This window comes from Pangasianodon hypophthalmus, chromosome 26, assembly GCF_027358585.1.
Source record: "Pangasianodon hypophthalmus isolate fPanHyp1 chromosome 26, fPanHyp1.pri, whole genome shotgun sequence".
NCBI classification, from domain to species: Eukaryota; Metazoa; Chordata; class Actinopteri; order Siluriformes; family Pangasiidae; genus Pangasianodon; species Pangasianodon hypophthalmus.
Genome location: NC_069735.1, coordinates 5,931,684 through 5,951,433, shown reverse-complemented (window position 1 = coordinate 5,951,433; position 19,750 = coordinate 5,931,684). Strand labels below are relative to the sequence as shown.

Here is a 19,750-nt window from a genome sequence, read left to right as displayed (position 1 = left end):
TAAAGCTGTGAGCTGCCACAGACACTGCCTGTTGCCCCACCAACCCCCAACTAAATGTCATGTCAGTCCTGCACAATCAATCCATTGTCCCGCCCCTCACAGTCCCTTTTGGAAGAGGGGGTTTTGATGGCGTTTTATTGTGTTCTAGTGGTTGCCCATTTGCACTGATCTAAAGTCAGTTTAGCATTTTCTCTCTATAAGGTCTAAAAATCTGGGGTATTCCAGCTAGCCTTAAATCTGGATCAGGTGCAGTACTGTGCAAAAATCTTTGGAAATTCTGTAAAGCAAAGATACCCTTAAAAATGACTAAATGGAAAAAAAAAATAAATAAAAAAATAAATAAATCAAGTCACAGTTTGCCTTTGCATTTAAAGCTATAGAAATTCTCTTAGGTACACTGTTGTGCACTGTTATAAGAATATGGTGGCTGGTAAGTTGTTCCAGGCTTCTTGAAGAACTTGCAGTTCTTCTTTCTCTGAAGGTAAAACCCCAGAAATCCTGGAAGATGTATTTTTTTCCTCTTCTACAGACACAGTTATGCAGTAGGCTTAAAATAGCCATTCAAGGTAAAACATGGTTTTAAAATGGTGGGTGCAAAAAATGTGTGTTAATGTTTAAAAACTGAGAAAGGGAGACACAAGAGCAGAACCGTATCCTGTGATGTGTTAGCTACACTGTTATACAGGGAGGAAAAGGCCCGTTTGAAATTGCACTGGATTGCAGAATCTAGACAGTTGGAGTTTGTCTGGGATAATGCTTGAATCTGGCCTTCTGTTTATGAACATTTATTAGAGTAACTGCTCAGTTTGTACCAGCTCCAGCCACTATAACAAAGTTGCTCCCAGGTGCATTTTTATCATTGTGCTGTATGGTGCCTGGTACATTTTATCCCACATAATTTATTTTATCTTACTACACTATGCACATAATGAACAGATGTGCTGAACTAAAGATTACACAAAAATACAAACAGTGTGAAAAAATCCATGTTCATTTCTAACAAGCCGAGGACGGATAAGAGAAGATGGATCCTAGTACTGCAAGGCGAGATGTGGCACAGCAACAGTGACTATTTCCCAGAAATGCTACAGTGCCCGCTGTGTGACCGCCACGGTCACTGTGGTGAAACATAAGTCAGGCTATTTAGCGTTTCAGTACAGAGAGGTGGATGAAGGGAGACTCATTTACTTTGTCACTTAACTGCAAATGCTTTGAGCTGATTTTGAATTGTATGCTTTTAACCTGGAGCACTGCCATAACATACTAGCTTTTTTTTCCCCCAGCTATGGGAACACAGCACACATTGCATTGGCTAATTCTGCCAAGACTCTTATGAAATAGCTAAAGCATTTTCATCTTCTTGTTGTGTAGTGAAAAACATTGTGATAGCAACTACTCAAGTTAACTCAGTTATTTCCTGTAGCTGTAGCACTCTTGCTACTCTTTTATTCCAACCAAGCAGGAGCCACCCCTGATTCCACCATTTTAATCAGATGCTCTTGGCCTTCTGTTGACCATCAGGTGTGCCTGCTGTTCTGTTAGAATGAAAACCTGCAGTCACACCAACCAAATGTGGACAATAACGCATTTGACTAAAGCTTCTAACTCAGAATTTCTGACATCTGGCTAGTAAAACCAAAGAAAACAGACTCTCAACTCAGAATTCCTACTAGGAAAGTCGGGAAGATCTCCTAAACCCCTAGTTCAGCATATGATGTCATTTCAACATGGCTGCTCACACCATCAACAGTAAATAAAATATAATTTTACCACTTTAAATGAGTTCATAGTAGTATTTACTTTATAATCGATCAACACAGACATATTAGTTGGTTAAATCCAACACTGACCACACAGTTTGCTGTTTTGAGAATGCAAATACATCATAAGCTCATGATCACTAATGTTTCCCAGCTAGCTTGTTGCTAACAAATCACATCCTTTGATGAATGTGTCCATGTCTTTTCCTTACTTTGTAGCGTGAACATGTTGAGCTTGAAAATTACGTAATTCTGAGATCAGACTTCCTACTTCCGAGTTAAGTTGACGCAGCAGTAGATTGGACACCCCTGTGCTAGAATAATCCCAGCACGTAACACACACATGCACAAAGCAGAGAATGACTAACATCTTTTATCTTTGCACCACTGAGGGGTCAAACAAACAGAGGAACTTCCCTAGGCACAAAACAGGAAAGAGAAGCAGGAATAGCTTTGCAGGGGTAGCAAGTGGCCTCCACTCCACCCTTTCACAAGTGGTCTAAAATTAGGCACGCTTACAAGCTGGTGCTCTGAAATCATATAGAAAAAACATATCTTAAATCATACAGAATTACCGAAACTTAAAGTGACACATAGTTATAGCTTTATGGGAAAAACATCAACACAGAAAATTATATATTTATGTATATATATAAAACTTTATATCAATCTAGAATTAGATTTTGCACTGTCATATTCCCAAGGTGATGCATTGCAATAATCCTTACCAAACAATCCAAACAGGTTTGAGCAACTGAAATACCACACTTGGTTAATGTATCTGGCAAAGAGTGGAAAAAAACAGCAGCAGGAACATGAAAAGGCACATGAATATCATGCCGCACTCTCCATCACATCACTTCTACCCGAGGGAGCACTAATTATAGAGGTGGGCACCGAGGGATGGCCTGGGTGCTACAACAACCAGGCAATGCAGAGAAGGGAGGAGTCCGCACACAACCAAGGCTATTTACGACACAGAACCAAAACAGTGTAAATATGTAGGTTGTATGTTTGTGTATATCTATATTTATCTTGTCTATATATTCGGAAAGCCGGCCTACACTTACAGATATATAGTTACCATAAACCTATGATCAGAGCACAAGAAAACATCACCTCTTTTCATAGCATCCATTAAAGGCTTCATTGGTTATCTTGTAAAGAAGTAAAGGAATAAAGGCATAAACCTGATTTCATTCACATGAAATAGCCTATATGCGATGTAAAAAAAATCTGGAAAGCAATATGTTAATATGAGCTCTGATATCCAATGAGGTGTAACACTCAACATGTATTGCTACTACCTGTAGTCAGGTCATGGTGCCAAGGTTACTCCATCTGTGGCTTCCATGTGGAATAAGGCCCACTGGGGGCTTTTGAGCTCTGCACTAATCACACTTCCTGTTCACAGCTCACTGTGAAGGTCAAAGGTCATCTAACCCCAGAAGAAACATCTGTCACAATATGTCTGCACAGCTGATTGCACTTGGTTGCAGCACCGTTGCCAAGGCAGCAGGACCACAGGAGGACCTGCATTAGCCCTGGATCTTATTATCTACCCAATGAAACATCCAGCTGGAGGCTCCCAGGTTTTTCTCCAGGGCATCTAAATAGAGCCACACCTGCACCCGGCTACAGATCTAGCACTGATACAGACTAGGCATGTGCTGATGAAGGTTTAGCCTACATCATATAACTAACATTTTATCACAAAAATATAAATTTTTGTATCTTAATAACTGATCAGCATATAGTCAAGTCAAGTGGCTTTATTGTCATTTCAACCACATACACCTAGTTAGCACACGGTGAAATAAAACAACGTTCCTCCAGGACCATGGTGCTACATAAAAACAACACAGAACTACAAGAGACTACATATTTTTACATAAAGTGCACGTGCAGACATGTGTAGACAACACAACATTACTACATGTCTGCACATGCATTTTATGTAAAAATATGTAAAAACAGGACAATAGACACAGTAAGATACAGATAAAACAGTAAGATATAGATAAAAACAACTTAACTCTTTAAATGGGGTTAGATCTTACTAACTTACATACATACATATTTACTTGTATGTAATGAACAGTGAACCGAATTGATAACAAATATTTCAGACATTCAAATTTCACCAAGATGATGGACCCAACAAGATAGCCAATATCTTGGAAAAGCACAAAAGCTACTAGACAGTTTCCTCCAAATGTACGACAGAGCTAGGAAAAGGTGTACAGGATAATAATTATGGCATTGAATTAAACAATATATTAAATGATTATTGGTGCATTAGTGCAGACAGGATGAATCCTGGCCAGCTGGTCATAGCTATTATGCAGGAGGCCATGGCTCTGTTCTTCCCTCCAGACACAACATCCCTCACCTGCTGACAAGCCGTGCTGTAGCCAAACAAAGCTGCCTATTCAACACTGAGCTTTTTCAGTGACCAGCTTTGAATGCTTTCCATTCCACTGTAGGTAATGTGACCTTTTCAGAGCTACAGCACTGAATAACGCCGATGAACAGCAGTACACCAGAAGGGTAATTGAAAAGAAAACACATGAAGGGGAGCCAGATCAGACAGAACAAAGCCACGATTTGTTATCAAAAGCAAATGTAGGAATGACCATTTTTATGATGCATTCTAATGGTTGGCAACAAAAGTGTGCATCTGATGGTATACAAATTTTTCTATGATAAGGAATTGAAAACAATGACAATCAACAAGACAAGACTAAAGTAGTGAATTAAAGCCAGTAATTCAATAGTTGAAATATTATGATTTATGATTATGAAATATTTTTTTCATGATTTCTATAACCACACGTAACGATATTGCACCTTAGCAACAAAGGCATGCAGTCTGATTATAGCAAGCAGTCTGAATATCATTCTTATTATTATATAATAAATATTTCATAAATAAGAAACAATTACGTATCCCCAGGCCATATAAAAAATGGTAATGATGATGAGCTATCTAACAAGAAATGTACATCTAATTAACTATGGTTGTTCTATGAATGATTTTATAACAAAAGTGATTTAAGGGGAAGATCAATCAATCTAGCTAGCTGACCTTCAACACAACTCCCACTTTATTCATTATTGATATTGACTACGGCTTAGTGCTTTTAACGGTCTGATGTTATTGGGATATTACCCAACAGTCAGCATTAGGGATAAATTAGGCTAACATAGCCTACACCCCATATACCTACACATTGCCCCTATTACCCATGTACTGACGCCTAAGCTTGTTACTTGATTACAAGCACAATTAAATCACTACATTGTGTGCCTGACAAAGAGAAATGCAAAGATGCCCATTTCCATGAACAAAATACACACTTATCTATTTTCAAGGTCATGGAAACGTACATTTAATAAAAGCTGCGGATTCATTGATCGTGTACTCCGACTGTTTGCTCTGGTCCATTCTGTACAGGGTACATGGTTGGCAACATTGAGAAGAGCTCCATGAAAAGCCTGTTGTTTCACTCACCCTGATGGTGTTTGGATCTGTTGATGGTGTAGTGAGTCTACAATACAGCCAAGTGAATGTGAGTATCTACAGAAAAATATGGTTAAATTTGAGGCCAAAGACATGACCGAGCTTCTTGAGTCTTGGGGCCTTGTGTGTTAACAATACTAACAATATTAACAATACTATGTAACTGTCTGTGGCTTGTTACAGTCGAGAATTAGGCCTTGTGAAAGACCTTACACCTTGGGCGTAAATACTATTGTTCTCTTTCTCGGGGACTGACTGAATTCAAAGGCACAGCAGCTACTGCAGTTTGCTAAGAGCCGCCATCTTTGCTTCTGTATACTACATCCAACTATCCCAGTGCACGGTAAGCTGAGGGGGGTAACATGTTCCTCAGGAAATAGTCCTTATTCACAACATACAAGGACATGGCAAGCAGAAGAGTCAGTATTCCTTCTGAATTCCCTCACAGACCACAGAAACAGCAGTTTTCCACCTCACCCACTAACAGCACTGCTATTTATAAATGAAACCAGGGCGACTACTGCGCAATTGTTCAGACAGCAGCCTGAACGAGCAGCAACCCTAAAATAAACCCGGTTTCTGAAGGAAACACTGAGACAGATCATGCTGGAGGCTAGGACATTATTTCTACAACACGTTTCAGAGCAGCTCAGCTTGCTATGTATCATTATTTTCTGGAAAACCATTGTCCTAAGTGAAGTGTGGCTGTTTAATGTCAGCTTCCTCGACATTATTTTAATCATACAGTCATCTTCAGTTCACTGATTTAATTTCTCAAGGCTAAGCCCAGCTTCGATGTAATCAATAAAGCCCAGTCTGGGAAAAAGACCAAAAATACAGATTGAGTTTTATTGGCAGGAACGCCATCGGCTTGTTAGCTAGTAACCAATAATCTTCTTCTTTTCAGCACAGAAATATCTCAGAAATATCACCGCAATTTCCAAACATAATTTCCTGCAACACAGTTTATCATTTATTGCGCTTTTTCTTTGCAGTAATCTTTGTATTTCAGTAATCCCAGTGATTTACTGATGGCATCGAGGATACAGTTTAAAGACCATCCGTGTTGAAATAACACCCAGCGTTGTCACTGAGTTAACTAACCGCCCTACGTTGTGTTTTTGGGTTTAAGCTAGTAGTTGTTAATTTAAGACTATTATGGCTGTATACACTGTAACACACGACGCACCCATTTACAACAACACAGCCTTATTGGTATCGCGTGCTTACCTCCACCGCGAGAGCCGAGCTCGCGACCATCAGTAACAAGAAAAGCCGACGATCCCACATTCTCCTAAAGATCTTCCCGACGATTCTGAGACTCAGCGACCGTTTTCGCTTTAACTGTCAGTCAGCAGACGTGAGAGAGGTTTATCCGTGCTCTCAGCGGAAGCGTGTATAACAGCGAGACTGCACACAGCGTCACCTGACCGACCAAGGGGTAGGACTGGGAGTCGATCCCATAAAGAGTCGAATCTCCGATTCCGAACAGTAAGAATAGATATTCGGCACTAAAGCCCATGAGTCGATTCAGCGCCAGTGAACTCGATTCGGCTTAAATTCGCACACAGAGGAGGAGACTACCTCTCTCCACATCATCAACAGATAAAAAAAAAGAAGAAGAAAAAAAAAGCAGTCTTAGGCTAATAGTTTAGGCTATGAAAAATCTGACTTAAAATAGACCTATTGGAAACTGTGCTGAAAACTATAGATCTTAAGAAGTGGACATAAAAGTAAGAAAAATATTTAGTCTCCATTATCCAAATAAGTTGATTTATCTAGCTCTCAAAATGGAATTGTTAATTTATTTGGCGTTTGACAATGATTCTTAAATCACTGTAGAATTAGACTGTAACATTAGTACCAGTTTATTCAGACATGGGTCTAAAAGTTCATTGAGTTCATCGTCAGAGACACGCAGCCTGAATATACTGTGCAGAATCGACTCTGTGAGTCGGCTCCAGCGAGTCAGTTGATTCCGCAACCACTGGAATCCGAATCTGAATCAATTTTGGAATCGACTCCAAAATTTCTGGAATTTAACAGCCTGCCAAGAGAAAGCCTGTGTGTATGTGTGTGTGCGTGTGTGTGTGTGTGTGTGTGTGAGAGAGAGAGAATGTGTGTGTGATGGTTGGGGGGTGTTTTATGGGCCCTCGTTCCTCATAGGTGAGATTGACTTCACTCACCTCAATCTCTTTCAAAATCAATAGCCTACACGGAGATCATTCATGCTCCATAACTCACGCAGATCTCTCTCATTTTTTAGACAGAAGCTTCCTTGAACTGCTGGCACCCAGTTTTCCAGCCACTAATCGTGTTTGATTTAACGATTTTATGCCATAAAATGCATTTTACGCGGTGCAGCGACATGTCTCTGCAATGTGCGGTGAAGTCTTTGCTGGTATCTGCTGCCACTGTGTGGTGATCCATCAGAGAGCAGAGAGCACCAAAGATCTGGTCCAGTAAGCATGTTTTCTCTGGGGATTTTTGCTTTCGCTGCAAGAGAACAATTGATATGACAAGGTTATGTTCTCCTGGCTGGTAAATCCAGGTCTTTCTGGAACTAAATCCACTTATAAATCCACTTCAATTGCTTTTCATAGACCCAGATCTAATAGAGGCCCTTGCCAAATTGGATAGTTTCAGCTTTTTTAATCTTAGTTAAAAAGCTTGGTGGGCATTTTACAAAAAGTTGTAACTTCAAACTCAATCTTAGAAGTTCATTTGCTAGAGAGAGAGAAGCAGCCACTTTACTGCCAGGCATTGAAATGTGTGCATTTAAAAGTGTGAATGGATGTTTAATTAGCCACAGTACTGCAAATTCTCCCTTATATTGATTGTTAGACTGATGTTATATTTACAATCATTTAAAACATTAAATAAATAATTTTTATAAAAATACACATAATTTGTGTCAGTTATTTGCACCTCTGTTGGTATTTTGTGTGCCCCCTCTTTGCCAAGAAAACAACAGATTATGCTGGATGAGCTGGGAAAACATAGAAAGATATTCATACAAAATACTTCATCTCCCTACATGTTTTCACAGGATGGCCATTGAAAAAAAAATAATAAAAAAATAAATAAAAAGTCTATTCATTGGCCAATGAACATATGTATGCATTTGTGTCTACTTGTCATGCAAAAATATAGCCATGACCCAGTGTTAGCTTTCAGGGGTGATGCATATAAACCTGCTCAGAATAAAATTTTGTCTAAATACCCAAATTGTTTGGGACCTGATCATTTGCAGCATGAACTTACAGAACCTAGCTGTAACTGCAGTATAATGCCATAAGAAACACATGGAGCACACCTTGCTGGTTATGGAAATACTGCTGGAAGTTATGGAAGTACTGATGCATTCCTGTGTGGCTGCAGCGAGGAGTGAAATAAGCAGCAGTTATGGCTGCAGAGCCTGCTGGGAAGAAAGAAAGCTTCTTCTCTGCAGCTGCAGAAAGAGAAGACTGCTGATTAGTCTCATAGAAGAGAAGTGAATACTTTTACTGAATCAGAAAAATTAGAGAAGGCAATGGGCATGGCTGCTAGTGCAACAGAGCGATGAAATGCAGAGCTCAGGAAAAATTAGTAGCCAATTCATTTGCAAACTAAACATATAAACATGAGCTTTTGACTATTCTAATCTTTCACTATTTCCACAAAGTTGGATTGCAGAAATCACAATATTAGGTGGACTGAGTTAAGCAGGATACAGTGCAGGCCACACTGGTGCTGCAACACAACCTAAAACAATTAAAAACAGTTTGTGTCAGAATGGCATGATTCATCCAAGGGTGCTGAGTCATCCCAGTATTGAACCTGAAATACATAGTCACACTGGTAACCCCCACAAAGACAATGATCCATCCACAAAGGCATATCAGATGAAGAGTTTAAACATGAATGAGAATGCATGAAAAATACATTCTTTTCATGCAGTTTTAAAGGGTGTTTATTCTTTTTTCTTTAAATAATTTTACCTCACATGAAAGATTATATTTCTCTCATATGTTCAGTGTAAGATAAACAACAAAAAACTTTTTATTACCATGGGTGCCAATATTCCTGAAATCATTGTATGTTTATATGGCCCAATGAGTTTATCAAAAAGCGAATCTGTTTTCTATTCTCTTTATGAACACACCACTCAATTATTTACATTTTTCACATTTTGTTAATTTGGCTGATGCTTTCATCCAAAGAGACTTACATCTGAGACAAGATACAGCTGAGCAGATGAGGGTATCAGTAGCCCAAAACCTTAACCCCTGAGCCACCACGTCCCAGCAATCATTGTATTATATGGAATTTTATGGGCTTATACTCCTTTGACATCAGTATCATCTGGTTTCTATTCACACATGAAAGCACAAAGTCCTACAGGTGAACAATATGGATCATCATGAAATAGATACAACTTTTCAAGTCACAATCCCAAAATGGAGCATAGCTTTATCCATGACATTGCTTCTACATTTTGTGTCAAAGACTAATCCAAGTGTCCATAGACCACCAGCACATTCATTCAAATGTACACACAAACCATTAAAAAAAGCCAAAGTATACAAACACTGGGAATGATCCACATCCCCATTAATATAAATCATATTAGCAAAGTCAGGTCATTGGAACGCACAGAATGCAGACACGATATCCCCGAGTTATTTTTCTTCCTCACAATGTGCCAGATGCAACTTTTCATATTTTGTAACATTGTGGTTCTTTCCAATGCAGCTCTATATATCATAAGTAGCCTTTTCCAACCCACTTCTCAAGTGTGAGCATGAGGAAAGTTTATTTTTGATTGTAGCCGGGGTAAGGTGGGGGTGGGGAGTAGTTCGCTGTTCTGGGAGGCATTGGGGTATATGGAGGAGGCTGAAGATCTGGGGGATACATCTCATAGTCAAAGCTGTAGGGAGGTGGTGGCCCTGTGTGTGAAAGACAGCAAAAAATTAATAGGACAACATAAATGCCAGATAAACAGAAAAAAATAACAGGAAAAAACATCCATTTAAAGCAATATCAGTTCATCTTTAACAGCAGTGTTCCCTTGTGGAATAAGTAATTCAGTCCTGTAAAGAGTGTGATGAAGTGTGATGTTTTGATACCTGGATAGCCCTGAGTCACTGTGTTGATGTATGATGTGTTAAAGACGCCCACTCTCGCTCCACGGCCATTCTTCAAGCACATGCAAATGCACAAAAATATGGCTGCCACAGCTCCCATCAGAAAGACTACTCCAAACACGATGCCTGAAATAGCTGTGCCCCTAGAATTGTTAACAAAGGAGAAGAGGCATGTCACCACTGCATAATAAACAAACAAACATACAGTGAACAGAATTTAGAACATCTAGAACATTTAGAACAGATGACAGTGCTTTTTTTTTTCTCTTAGATTAGATGATATCATGGAAATGGGACATACAGACTTACAGGCATGGGAAAAAGAAAGTACGCCCTCCTTCAATTCTATGTTTTTATTTATCAGGGCCTAAATAACACTTGTTTGGTCTTCACTACCTTCTATGAAAAACAGATAACCTCAGGTGACAACAAAAAACACACCAGATTTCCATATGTAGTCAATTTCTCATTCAGAACAACATTCAGAAACCGGGTGGGAAAAAATAAATACACCCTTCCTACTTTCACAGTCATTAAGAGAATAATTAGCAGCCTGGTGTTACTAATGAAATGCACAAGCTTAATCAATAATCAAGAAGTGTGATCACCTCTATAAAAGCAGAACTTCTGGCAGTTTGGTGTTCTAGAGCACTCAGGTGTGTTTCTACATCATGCCAAGAAGAAAGGAGCCATGACCTCAGAGAAGCAATTATTGCTGGTCATCAGTCTGGGAAGGGTTATAAGACCATCTCATAATAATGTGGAATTCACCATTCTAGAGTGAGAAGTTTTGTTTACAAATGGAGAGCCTTCAAGACAGTTGCCAATCGTCCCAGGGATGAACCAAGAAGGCAAGAACCAAAACATAGAGTATCACCACAAACACCTTCAACCAAGTGTCAAGCATGGTGGTGGAGGGGTGATGATTTAGGCTTGTTTTGCAGCCACAGGACCTGGGAAACTTGCAGTCAGTGAGACAATGTTGAACTTCACTTTATACCAGAATATTCTCGAGACAAATGTGAGGCCATCTGTCCAGCAGCTTAAGCTGGGCCAAAACTGGGTTATGCAACTGGACAATGATCCCAAGCACACCAGCAAACTGACATCTGAATGGCTAAAGAAGAAAAATCAAGGTGTTGGAATGGCCAAGTCCAGACCTCAACCCCACTGAGATGCTGTGGTGGGAACATAAAAGAGCTGTGCATAAATGAATGTCATACATCAATACACTGAAACAATGTTATAAAGAAGAGGGGGCCAAAATTTCTCCAGAACGATGTAAGAGACTATTTTTCCTAAAGGTGGTGCTCCATGTCACTAAATTATAGTGTGTACTTATTTCTTTTTCCTCGCTGGTTTCTGAATGCTGAAAACCATACTGACTTCTTACATTCTCATTTTAAGTTTCAAAGTATTTGTTAAATATTTTGAATGGCACTTGAATGCCCAGTTGCTACACCAATCAATTGTGTTTTTGCTTATTTAATTTTTTAAAGACATCTAATCAAATTCACGTCAGTGTCAAACGAATCTGCCTACAACTGTGCTAATTGCTCTTAGCAGGTCTCTTCAAGGTACAAGCAAGACATGCATTAAAACTCTTCTCTCCCCTGACAACAGCTGAGTCACAGGCAGTGTTCAAAGACTAAAGACCTTCACCAAGCACTTGAATTACCACTTTGTTAATCTATTTATTTAAAAAAACATCCTTGGATTTTCTTTTCATACTGAACTAACCTCCCCATCAGGGTTTTTCCTTTTTCCTCTGATGGAACTCTGAAATTCATGTAAATATTCATAATGTCAATAATACAATTTGTAATGATTGTAAAATTGTTGTATTATTAGAAATGAATGTGAAATAGAAGCATTATATATACAGTGATCAGCCATAACATTAAAACCACTGAGAGGTGAAGTGAATAAAATTAATTATCTTGTTACAATGGCACCTGTCATGGGGTGGGATATATTAGGCAGCAAGCGAACAGTCAGTTCACAAAGTTGATGTGTTGGAAGCTGGAAAAATGGGCAAATGTAAGGATCTGAGTGACTTTGAAAAGGGCTAAATTGGGTCCGAGCATCTCCAAAATGGCAGGTCTCGTGGGGTGTTCCCAGTATGCAGTGGTTAGTACCTACCAAAAGTGGTCCAAGGAAGGACAACTAGTGAACTGGCGACAGGGTCATGGGCGTCCAAGACTCACTGATGCACGTGGGGAGTGAAGGCAAGCCCGCCTTGTCCGATCCCACAGAAGAGCTACTGTAGCAAAAACTGCTGAAAAAGTTAATGCCGGCTATGATAGAAAGGTGTCAGAACACACAGTGCATCGCAGCTTGCTGCGTATGGGGATGTGTTGCAGCAGACTGGACAGAGTGCCCATGCTGACCTCTGTCCACTGCCAAAAGTGCCTACAATGGGCACAAGAGAATCACAACTGGACCATGGAGCAATGGAAGAAGGTGGCCTGGTCTGATGAATCACGTTTTCTTTTACACCATGTGGACAGCTGGGTGCGTGTGCATTGCTTACCTGGGGAAGAGATGGTACCAGGATGCACTATGGGAAGAAGGCAAGCCAGCAGAGGCAGTGTGATCCTGATGGCAGATTGGGTGACACATACCACTTACCAAAACATTGTTGCAGACCAGGTACACCCCTTCACGGCAACGGTATTTCCTAATGGCAGTGACCTCTTTCAGGAGGATAATGCTCCCTGCCACACTGCAAAAATTGTTTAGGAATGGTTTGAGGAACATGACATCTCAATCTGATCGAGCATCTGTGGGATGTGCTGGATAAACAAGTCCGATCCATGGGGACCCCATCTCGCAACTTATAGGACTTGAAGGATCTGCTGCTAAAGTCTTGATACCACAGCACACCTTCAGAGGTCTTGTGGTGTCCAAGCCTCGATGAGTCAGAGCTGTTTTGGGGGGACCTACACAATATTAGGCAGGTAGTTTTAATGTTATGGCTGTTTGGTGTGCGTGTGCATACTGTACTGTGTATATAAAACCACATGTAGAATATAACTGAATAAATATAATAAAAATAAAATGTTCTCATTTATATTTTGCTTTTGTAAGTTCACTGGAGTGTTTAGGAAATCTTAACAGCTCATCCATAAATTCCTGTTTCAATGGAGCATAAATAAGAGTTGATATAGAGGCCAAATTCATAAACATGGGAAATATTAGAGAATACACAAAAGAAATGAGACAAAAGTCTGCTGAGCTTCATAAATAAAGTAAATGGCTACAGAAAATAGCTACACACCTGAAAATACACATATTCACTGTTCATGATCATGGCTAGGGATTTGCAGAACAAAATATTTGGATGGCACATCAGAGGAAAGCATTTTCTTTCATCTAACCACAAATGTAAGTGTCTGGAGTTTGCAAGAGTTTGTAATGGAACCCTTCACTGGAACCAGGTTCTATGGTCAGATAAGACAAAAATAGAGCTTTGTTGCAACAAACAATCAAGGTGGGTTTAGAGTAAAGAGAAGGATAGTTATACAGGAAAGAACCTAATCCCCACTGTTAAATATCTGTGATGTTGTGGAGCTGTTTTTCCTCCAAAAGACCTTGTTAGGAGACATGGCATCATGGACTCCATGAAATACCAGGACATTTCAAAGGAAAATCTGTCTGCCTCTAAGCTACAACTGACTCATGGATTGATTGCAGTGAGGTTGCACAAAGTACTAAACGCAAGGGTGCCAATAAGAGCGACACACAGTTTTGTTTAAAAATGCATTTTATGAGATTTTTTAAAAAATAAATTTGCTTCAAATAATGGTTTCATTTCTTTCACACAGTCAGATCCATAAGTATTTGGACAGTGATGCAGTTTTCATAGTTTTGCCTCTGTACACCACCACAGTCGATTGGTGATGAAATGAAGCAGTCAAGACGTGTCTGAAGTGTAGACTTTCAGCTTTAATTCAAGAGGTTTAACAAAAAATATTGCATTAACCGTTTAGGAATTACAGGCATTTTCTTTACATAGTCCCTCCATTTTCACAGGCTCAAAAATAATTGGACAAACTAACATTATCATAAATGTTAGGATTATTTTTAATACTTGGATGCAAATCCTTTGCAGTCAATGACTGCGTGAAGTCTGGAACCCATGGACACCACCAAATGCTTCCTCCACTGAGATGCTTTGCCAGGCCTTTACTGCAGCCACCTTCAGTTGCTGCTTGTTTGTGGGTCTTTCTGCCTTTACTTTTGTCTTCAGTAAGTGAAAAGCATGCTCTATTGGGTTGAGGTCATCAGACATTTAAGAACATTCCATTTCTAAGCTCTTGCCAAATGCAAATTCAACACTTGGAATCAACTCCAGACCTTTTATCTCCTTAATTTTTCATGAAATAAGTAGGAAACAGGCCACACCTGGCCATGAAAATGCTTATCAGTCAATTGTTCAATTACTTTTGAGCCTGTGAAAAATGGCAGTACTTTGTAAAAATGTCTGTAATTCCTAAACGGTTAATGCAATATTTTTGTTAAACTCCTTGAATTAAAGCTGAAAGTCTACACTTCAATCACATATTGATTGCTTCATTTCAAATCCATTGTGGTGGTGTTCAGAGCCAAAATTACAAAAATTGTGTCACTGTCCAAATATTTATGGACCTGTCTCTATATTCAGAGTGAGATTAAGCTAATTAACCAAAAAGATTTTGTGCTGATATTTAATAAAATGGCTCATTCCATGAACATGCAGTAACCAACCTAATATTACAGCTGATTCCTAGCTAGTCCAGGCAAACAAGCCATTATACCCATTATTGCTAAAAACAATAATTAATTTAAAAAAAAAAAAAAACATTTATGCTGCCTTTGCATTTCTTTTTTCTCAACCATCAGTGCATTATTCTATGGGAAACATCCTGCCCACCTTTAAAAAGCACGGACATCTTTTTCACTGCCACAGTGAAGCACTTCCAAAGTTGAAAAAGTTTAACTTTTTTGAAAAGCACAGAGTGACTCAGAAGCAAGTTAAACTAATCATTACTGTAAAGGAAACCTTATTATTGATAATAATAAATCTAATCTAGATAGCAAGCTAGGCTATTTTGTTAGCCAATACTAGATGGACTAGTAAACTCTGGTCCAGAGTTTTTCCAGAGGTTTTCTGGGAGAAAAAAATAAAATAAAAAAATGCCCAAGTGTGAAAGCACCCTTAGTCTAAAGGAAGCAGCTTGCCTGAGCTTTGGCTTGGGAGACAGGAAATTAAGATTTAGACTAGACTTAGATAAGTTGTACATTGCCATAGTTGAAGTGGAACCGGTCTGTGACATCGGAGATTAATGAATGTCCCGAAATGAACTAAATTGGTTATCTCCAGTTACACTGCAACATTAACATACTGACCTTGAAATACCTTTGACTGAACATCGCATTAGGATTTTTTTTTCAACTGGCACTGTCCTACTTGCTGTTTTTCCCCCTCAAATGATCAGGAGATAAAAAGTGTGAGCATTCCATCCGCCTTGCAGTCACTTTCCTTAGGATTATAGTACATGTGCCAGTGGTTGAGGAAAAAACATCCACTGTGAAAGCAGCTTTACCAAGTGTGCCAATAATTCTGGAGCTGATTGTATGGGTTGTCAGTTTCAGTTAGTGAAATATTGTCTTGTAACCTGACAAACGTAATGAAACATCAGCGACTTTTATCTGGGTTGTTCTACTCCCAAGTCAATCAGGGCTTTTGTAAAGTCAGACACAGCCACCCAAGATGAAATTTATTTGCTGCTTGAAAGGGATGAATCCTTCATTATTGTGTACAAGAGGCCTAGTCAACACTGTTCTGTCACAGGAATGATGGAGCACTTTTCAAAAAAGGTAGAGATGAGGACAGGATAGAAAAAAAAACATGCTTAACACACCTGACCAAACATGTCTAATGTGGTGCACAGAGAACTTCTGCCCATATACTGTAACACTCACTGGCCTGGAATTAAGTGTACGGAGATCCACAGACTTTGTGAAAGAGCTTTCAGTGTATGATCTGCCTTTCTGACTCTAATCATTTCATTGATTATTCATACACCCTTACATAAATACTGTTAATGCCACTGCACTGTAGTTATTAGAGAAAATACAAACCCTTCAAGGATAGTGAAGGGTTCCTGTTCTACTTGTTACCCTTTCTGCTATGAAAACATTCTGTTGTATGGTTCATGCATAGAACATTTAATGGTTCTCCCTGCTATAAAAAAGTTAAAGATATTCTGAAAGTCTTTTGAAGCACCATGTACATACTTGGCTACAGAGCAAAAGAGAAATCCTTATAGACAGTTTGTTGTAGTAAAGAGCTAGTCAGGAATTTTTATTGTCTCAGAGCACTGAACATCAATGAGGTTTCAGATACATGAGCAAGACAATTAAAAAAACAGCTGCTAGTAAAGGTCAAAGTTCAACCTAATGGCAACAGCAGGACAGAGTGAAAATGGCAGGGGAGACGGGTGTCTCTGGTTATGCGCATTTCACAGGGTACTTACGAGAGTACATCCCCCACGTAGGCGTAGTATGAGCAGCAGAAAGGAGGCACTCCATCGCAGCAGTACTCAACACAGCCACTGCACTGAGCCTCTCCATGGCCTGTAATTGCATATAAACACAAAGATAAATACCAGTATGCCCACAAATAACCATAACCTAGGCAACCAAAAGGAAATCCTTTAATCCACAGAAATAAACTCAGCATTGTGGGTACAGTGCATTTTTTTCTTATTTGCGATCAAAAATGTGCCCACATGGTCATGACTGAAATTTCTGTCAATGAGGGAACATTTTGTAACAAAGATTAAAGGTTAAAGTAATAAACACTGCAGTCACTTTCAGTAAAGACAAAAAGACTTTACTTGAAGTAACAGTTAGTACAAAGTTACAGAAATAAAAAGCAAAATACTGTAGTTTGAAGCTGATTTCTTAATTCTTGAAATCCAATGACCAAGTCAGTTTGCATTTTACTCCACGTTAAGTGAACTGTTAAATAACTGACGACTGGACAGCAGTTGTACAGATTGCGTTAAATATGTCGAGGTATTTACATAATTTATGTATTTACATTACAAGAATCTACAGTTTTCTTGCCTGTTACAGATGTTCAGCTTCGGTTCTGAGTTGCACTGAAGGAGCCAGCAATATTCTAAACACAACCCTGCTATACTTATTCACCCCCCCTCTCCCCTCTCCTGCTGAGCTTGCATGTGCTGTGCACTAACTAGTCTGGTCCTGCAGCCATTGTGCTCCTTGCTTTAATCTCTCCTTCCTTTTTTCATACTTAGACGGAGTTGCTGCTTTAAATACTGTTTTGCTAATCAGAGCTTTGTTTTTTTTTCTTGGAGCAGATAACTTAGGCTGTTCATTTACACTTGTTATGGTGTAATGGTGGTGTCTTTTGGTATAATCCAATTAATGACACTTCTGGCATTAAATGTGCTGGATGGTTGTTATATTAACACTTACAAGGTCTTTTGCCAGATGCACAGTTTGGTAAGACTGGACTAACAATGAGCACCCATATGGTTTGCATTCATTTCAATGAGTTGATAGCTCACTTAGGCTTGGCTTGGCATTTCCAACCATGTACATGGAGACATGCCACCCGGCAAAGTTTTAACACACTTGGCTCTAAGATTCTGAGTGAAGGTTCATAATTAGCTGGATCAGCACTGTTAGATTAGGAATAGAAAAAGATCTCCTGGAGCTTTTCTGGAGATCTCTAGGATTTTGCTGAAATTAACATAGGTGCTTAAAACATTGCTAACGTCTTGGCCCCAACATGGTCTCACACAGTCTTAAATTTGGAGTATTTCCCAAATTGTATGAAATATAAAGCTTACAATGGTGAAAGTTAGGATGGAATAGCATTTGCACTGTCTTTCGACTTGATTGATATGAGATCAGACAAATTAGGTGTGTTTACAAATTTCTCTTGAGATCATGTGTCTCCACCCATATAAACAAACACGTTTGCTGACATGTCTAAACGCTGTTGACTAAATAATCAGAAGTGATGCCACAGGCGTAATGATCCCCTAAAAAGAAAACTGCAAACCCTCCACTGAGCCTTGTGGAGATGGCGCCAGTTTACATGTGGAACCCCCCCTTCAGTTTAACGTGTGTGGTTGATATGTGTGCGTGCGTGTGGTTGATATGTGTGTGTGGTTGATGATGTGTGTGCACCACCGTGTGTGGTCCCCAGGAGGTCCTGCTCATTCCTCCGGGTCCTGTCGGCCAACAGGATCAGGACAAAAGGGCCTATAGAGCTTCAGGCACCTTTTTAAATGTTACCACCCAGAGTAACCCCCCACCCCTGTGATTGTGTAGTGTGAATAGGGGTTTAGCAATGTGCTGGCATTACAGACTTCTAATGGATGCTTCATTGAGCTATTAACGATGGAAGAGTTTGCAATCTCAATCAGGGTATCAAGTTTAGGATTACAGCACCAGAAGTTATTCTTCTCAGTAAGCTGTATGACAGATTAAACAACATACATCAGTATATAATGTAGAAATCCTGCAAAAACATGTCTGCATGTATCAGATTGTGGAGCAGCAATGATCACAATGCTTTTGCTGTTTGTTGGAAAAGTTTTCGAAGGACACACTTTAAAGAACACACTCTTAAAGATTCCCCTGACTGCTGTGTATATGCAGCCACACTGCAGAATCAGTCTCTGAATGAAATGAGGCTTACCGGCAAAAAGGCACAGGAGCAGCGACTCCCTTAAGAGTTTCCATCCCGCCTGTGAACTCGTCCTGGGGCTTTCCATCCTTTTATAGCTTTTCCCCCAGTCGGATGGGGAATTGCAGCACACTTATCCCAACACCGCACATAAAACAGCAAGACGAGTCAGTGTTTACTAAACATGTCTGTACAGAAATCTAAGTTCAGGTGTACAGAAAGAGACAACACGATCCGAGCTTGATGGTCACTGAATGAGTAATAAATGAAGATCGGATCCAGAAGGCTTTTAAACCGAGGCCCACGTGTTCCTGCTCCACTAAAAGTGTCCCATGACTTCTTCCTCTTTGTTTTCTTGCCTCCTTCCTTTTTTTTTTTTTTTTTTTTTGCAGGGCTCTCAGCTCCCTCCCCTCCCCTCCCCTGCCCTGCCCTGCCCTCCCCCTGTGGCTGAAATGACTCTTTCCTCGTGGAGAAAGTCAGGCAGGATGTTCCTGTGAGAGAGCGGCCAGGTCACGGATTCCCGACAAAACACCATGTGCGCCTCTGAAGTCACGACGCACAGCTCCACCATCAAAGAAAACACAAATAAATGCGCAATTACGCCTGTTGAGGGAACACTGAATAACCT

General features: G+C 39.7%; 2 protein-coding genes across 3 annotated transcripts in view; both read right to left on the bottom strand.

Moving 5' to 3' along the window:
* Window positions 1–6,730, bottom strand: part of appa (amyloid beta (A4) precursor protein a) — a 34,376-nt gene extending 27,646 nt beyond the window's left edge. Inside the window, exon 1 of one of the 2 annotated variants that reach the window (XM_026931626.3) lies at window positions 6,514–6,730. In XM_026931626.3, the coding sequence (XP_026787427.1) occupies window positions 6,514–6,573 (60 nt within the window). In that variant the 5' untranslated portion in view covers window positions 6,574–6,730. The remainder of the gene's footprint in view (window positions 1–6,513) is intronic. The other variant, XM_026931625.3, reaches the window with a different exon arrangement.
* A 2,440-nt stretch (window positions 6,731–9,170) lies between these two features.
* On the bottom strand, window positions 9,171–19,489 carry cyyr1 (cysteine/tyrosine-rich 1). Its single transcript, XM_026932100.3, has 4 exons — window positions 19,135–19,489; window positions 16,931–17,030; window positions 10,392–10,552; window positions 9,171–10,211 (listed from the first exon to the last, which is right to left on the bottom strand). The coding sequence occupies exons 1-4, from the start codon at window positions 19,208–19,210 to the stop codon at window positions 10,078–10,080; spliced, it is 471 nt and encodes a 156-aa protein (XP_026787901.1). The 5' UTR covers window positions 19,211–19,489; the 3' UTR covers window positions 9,171–10,077.
* Window positions 19,490–19,750: the final 261 nt, after the last annotated feature.

Coding starts and splice junctions, on each gene's coding strand:
- cyyr1 (XM_026932100.3), bottom strand. CDS start 19,210: ATGGAAAGCCCCAGGACGAGTTCACAGGCGGGATGGAAACTCTTAAGG. Junction 17,031..19,134: donor GCTCCTGTGCCTTTTTGCCG/GTAAGCCTCATT, acceptor ATGCAATTACAG/GCCATGGAGAGGCTCAGTGC. Junction 10,553..16,930: donor TACGTGGGGGATGTACTCTC/GTAAGTACCCTG, acceptor TAACAATTCTAG/GGGCACAGCTATTTCAGGCA.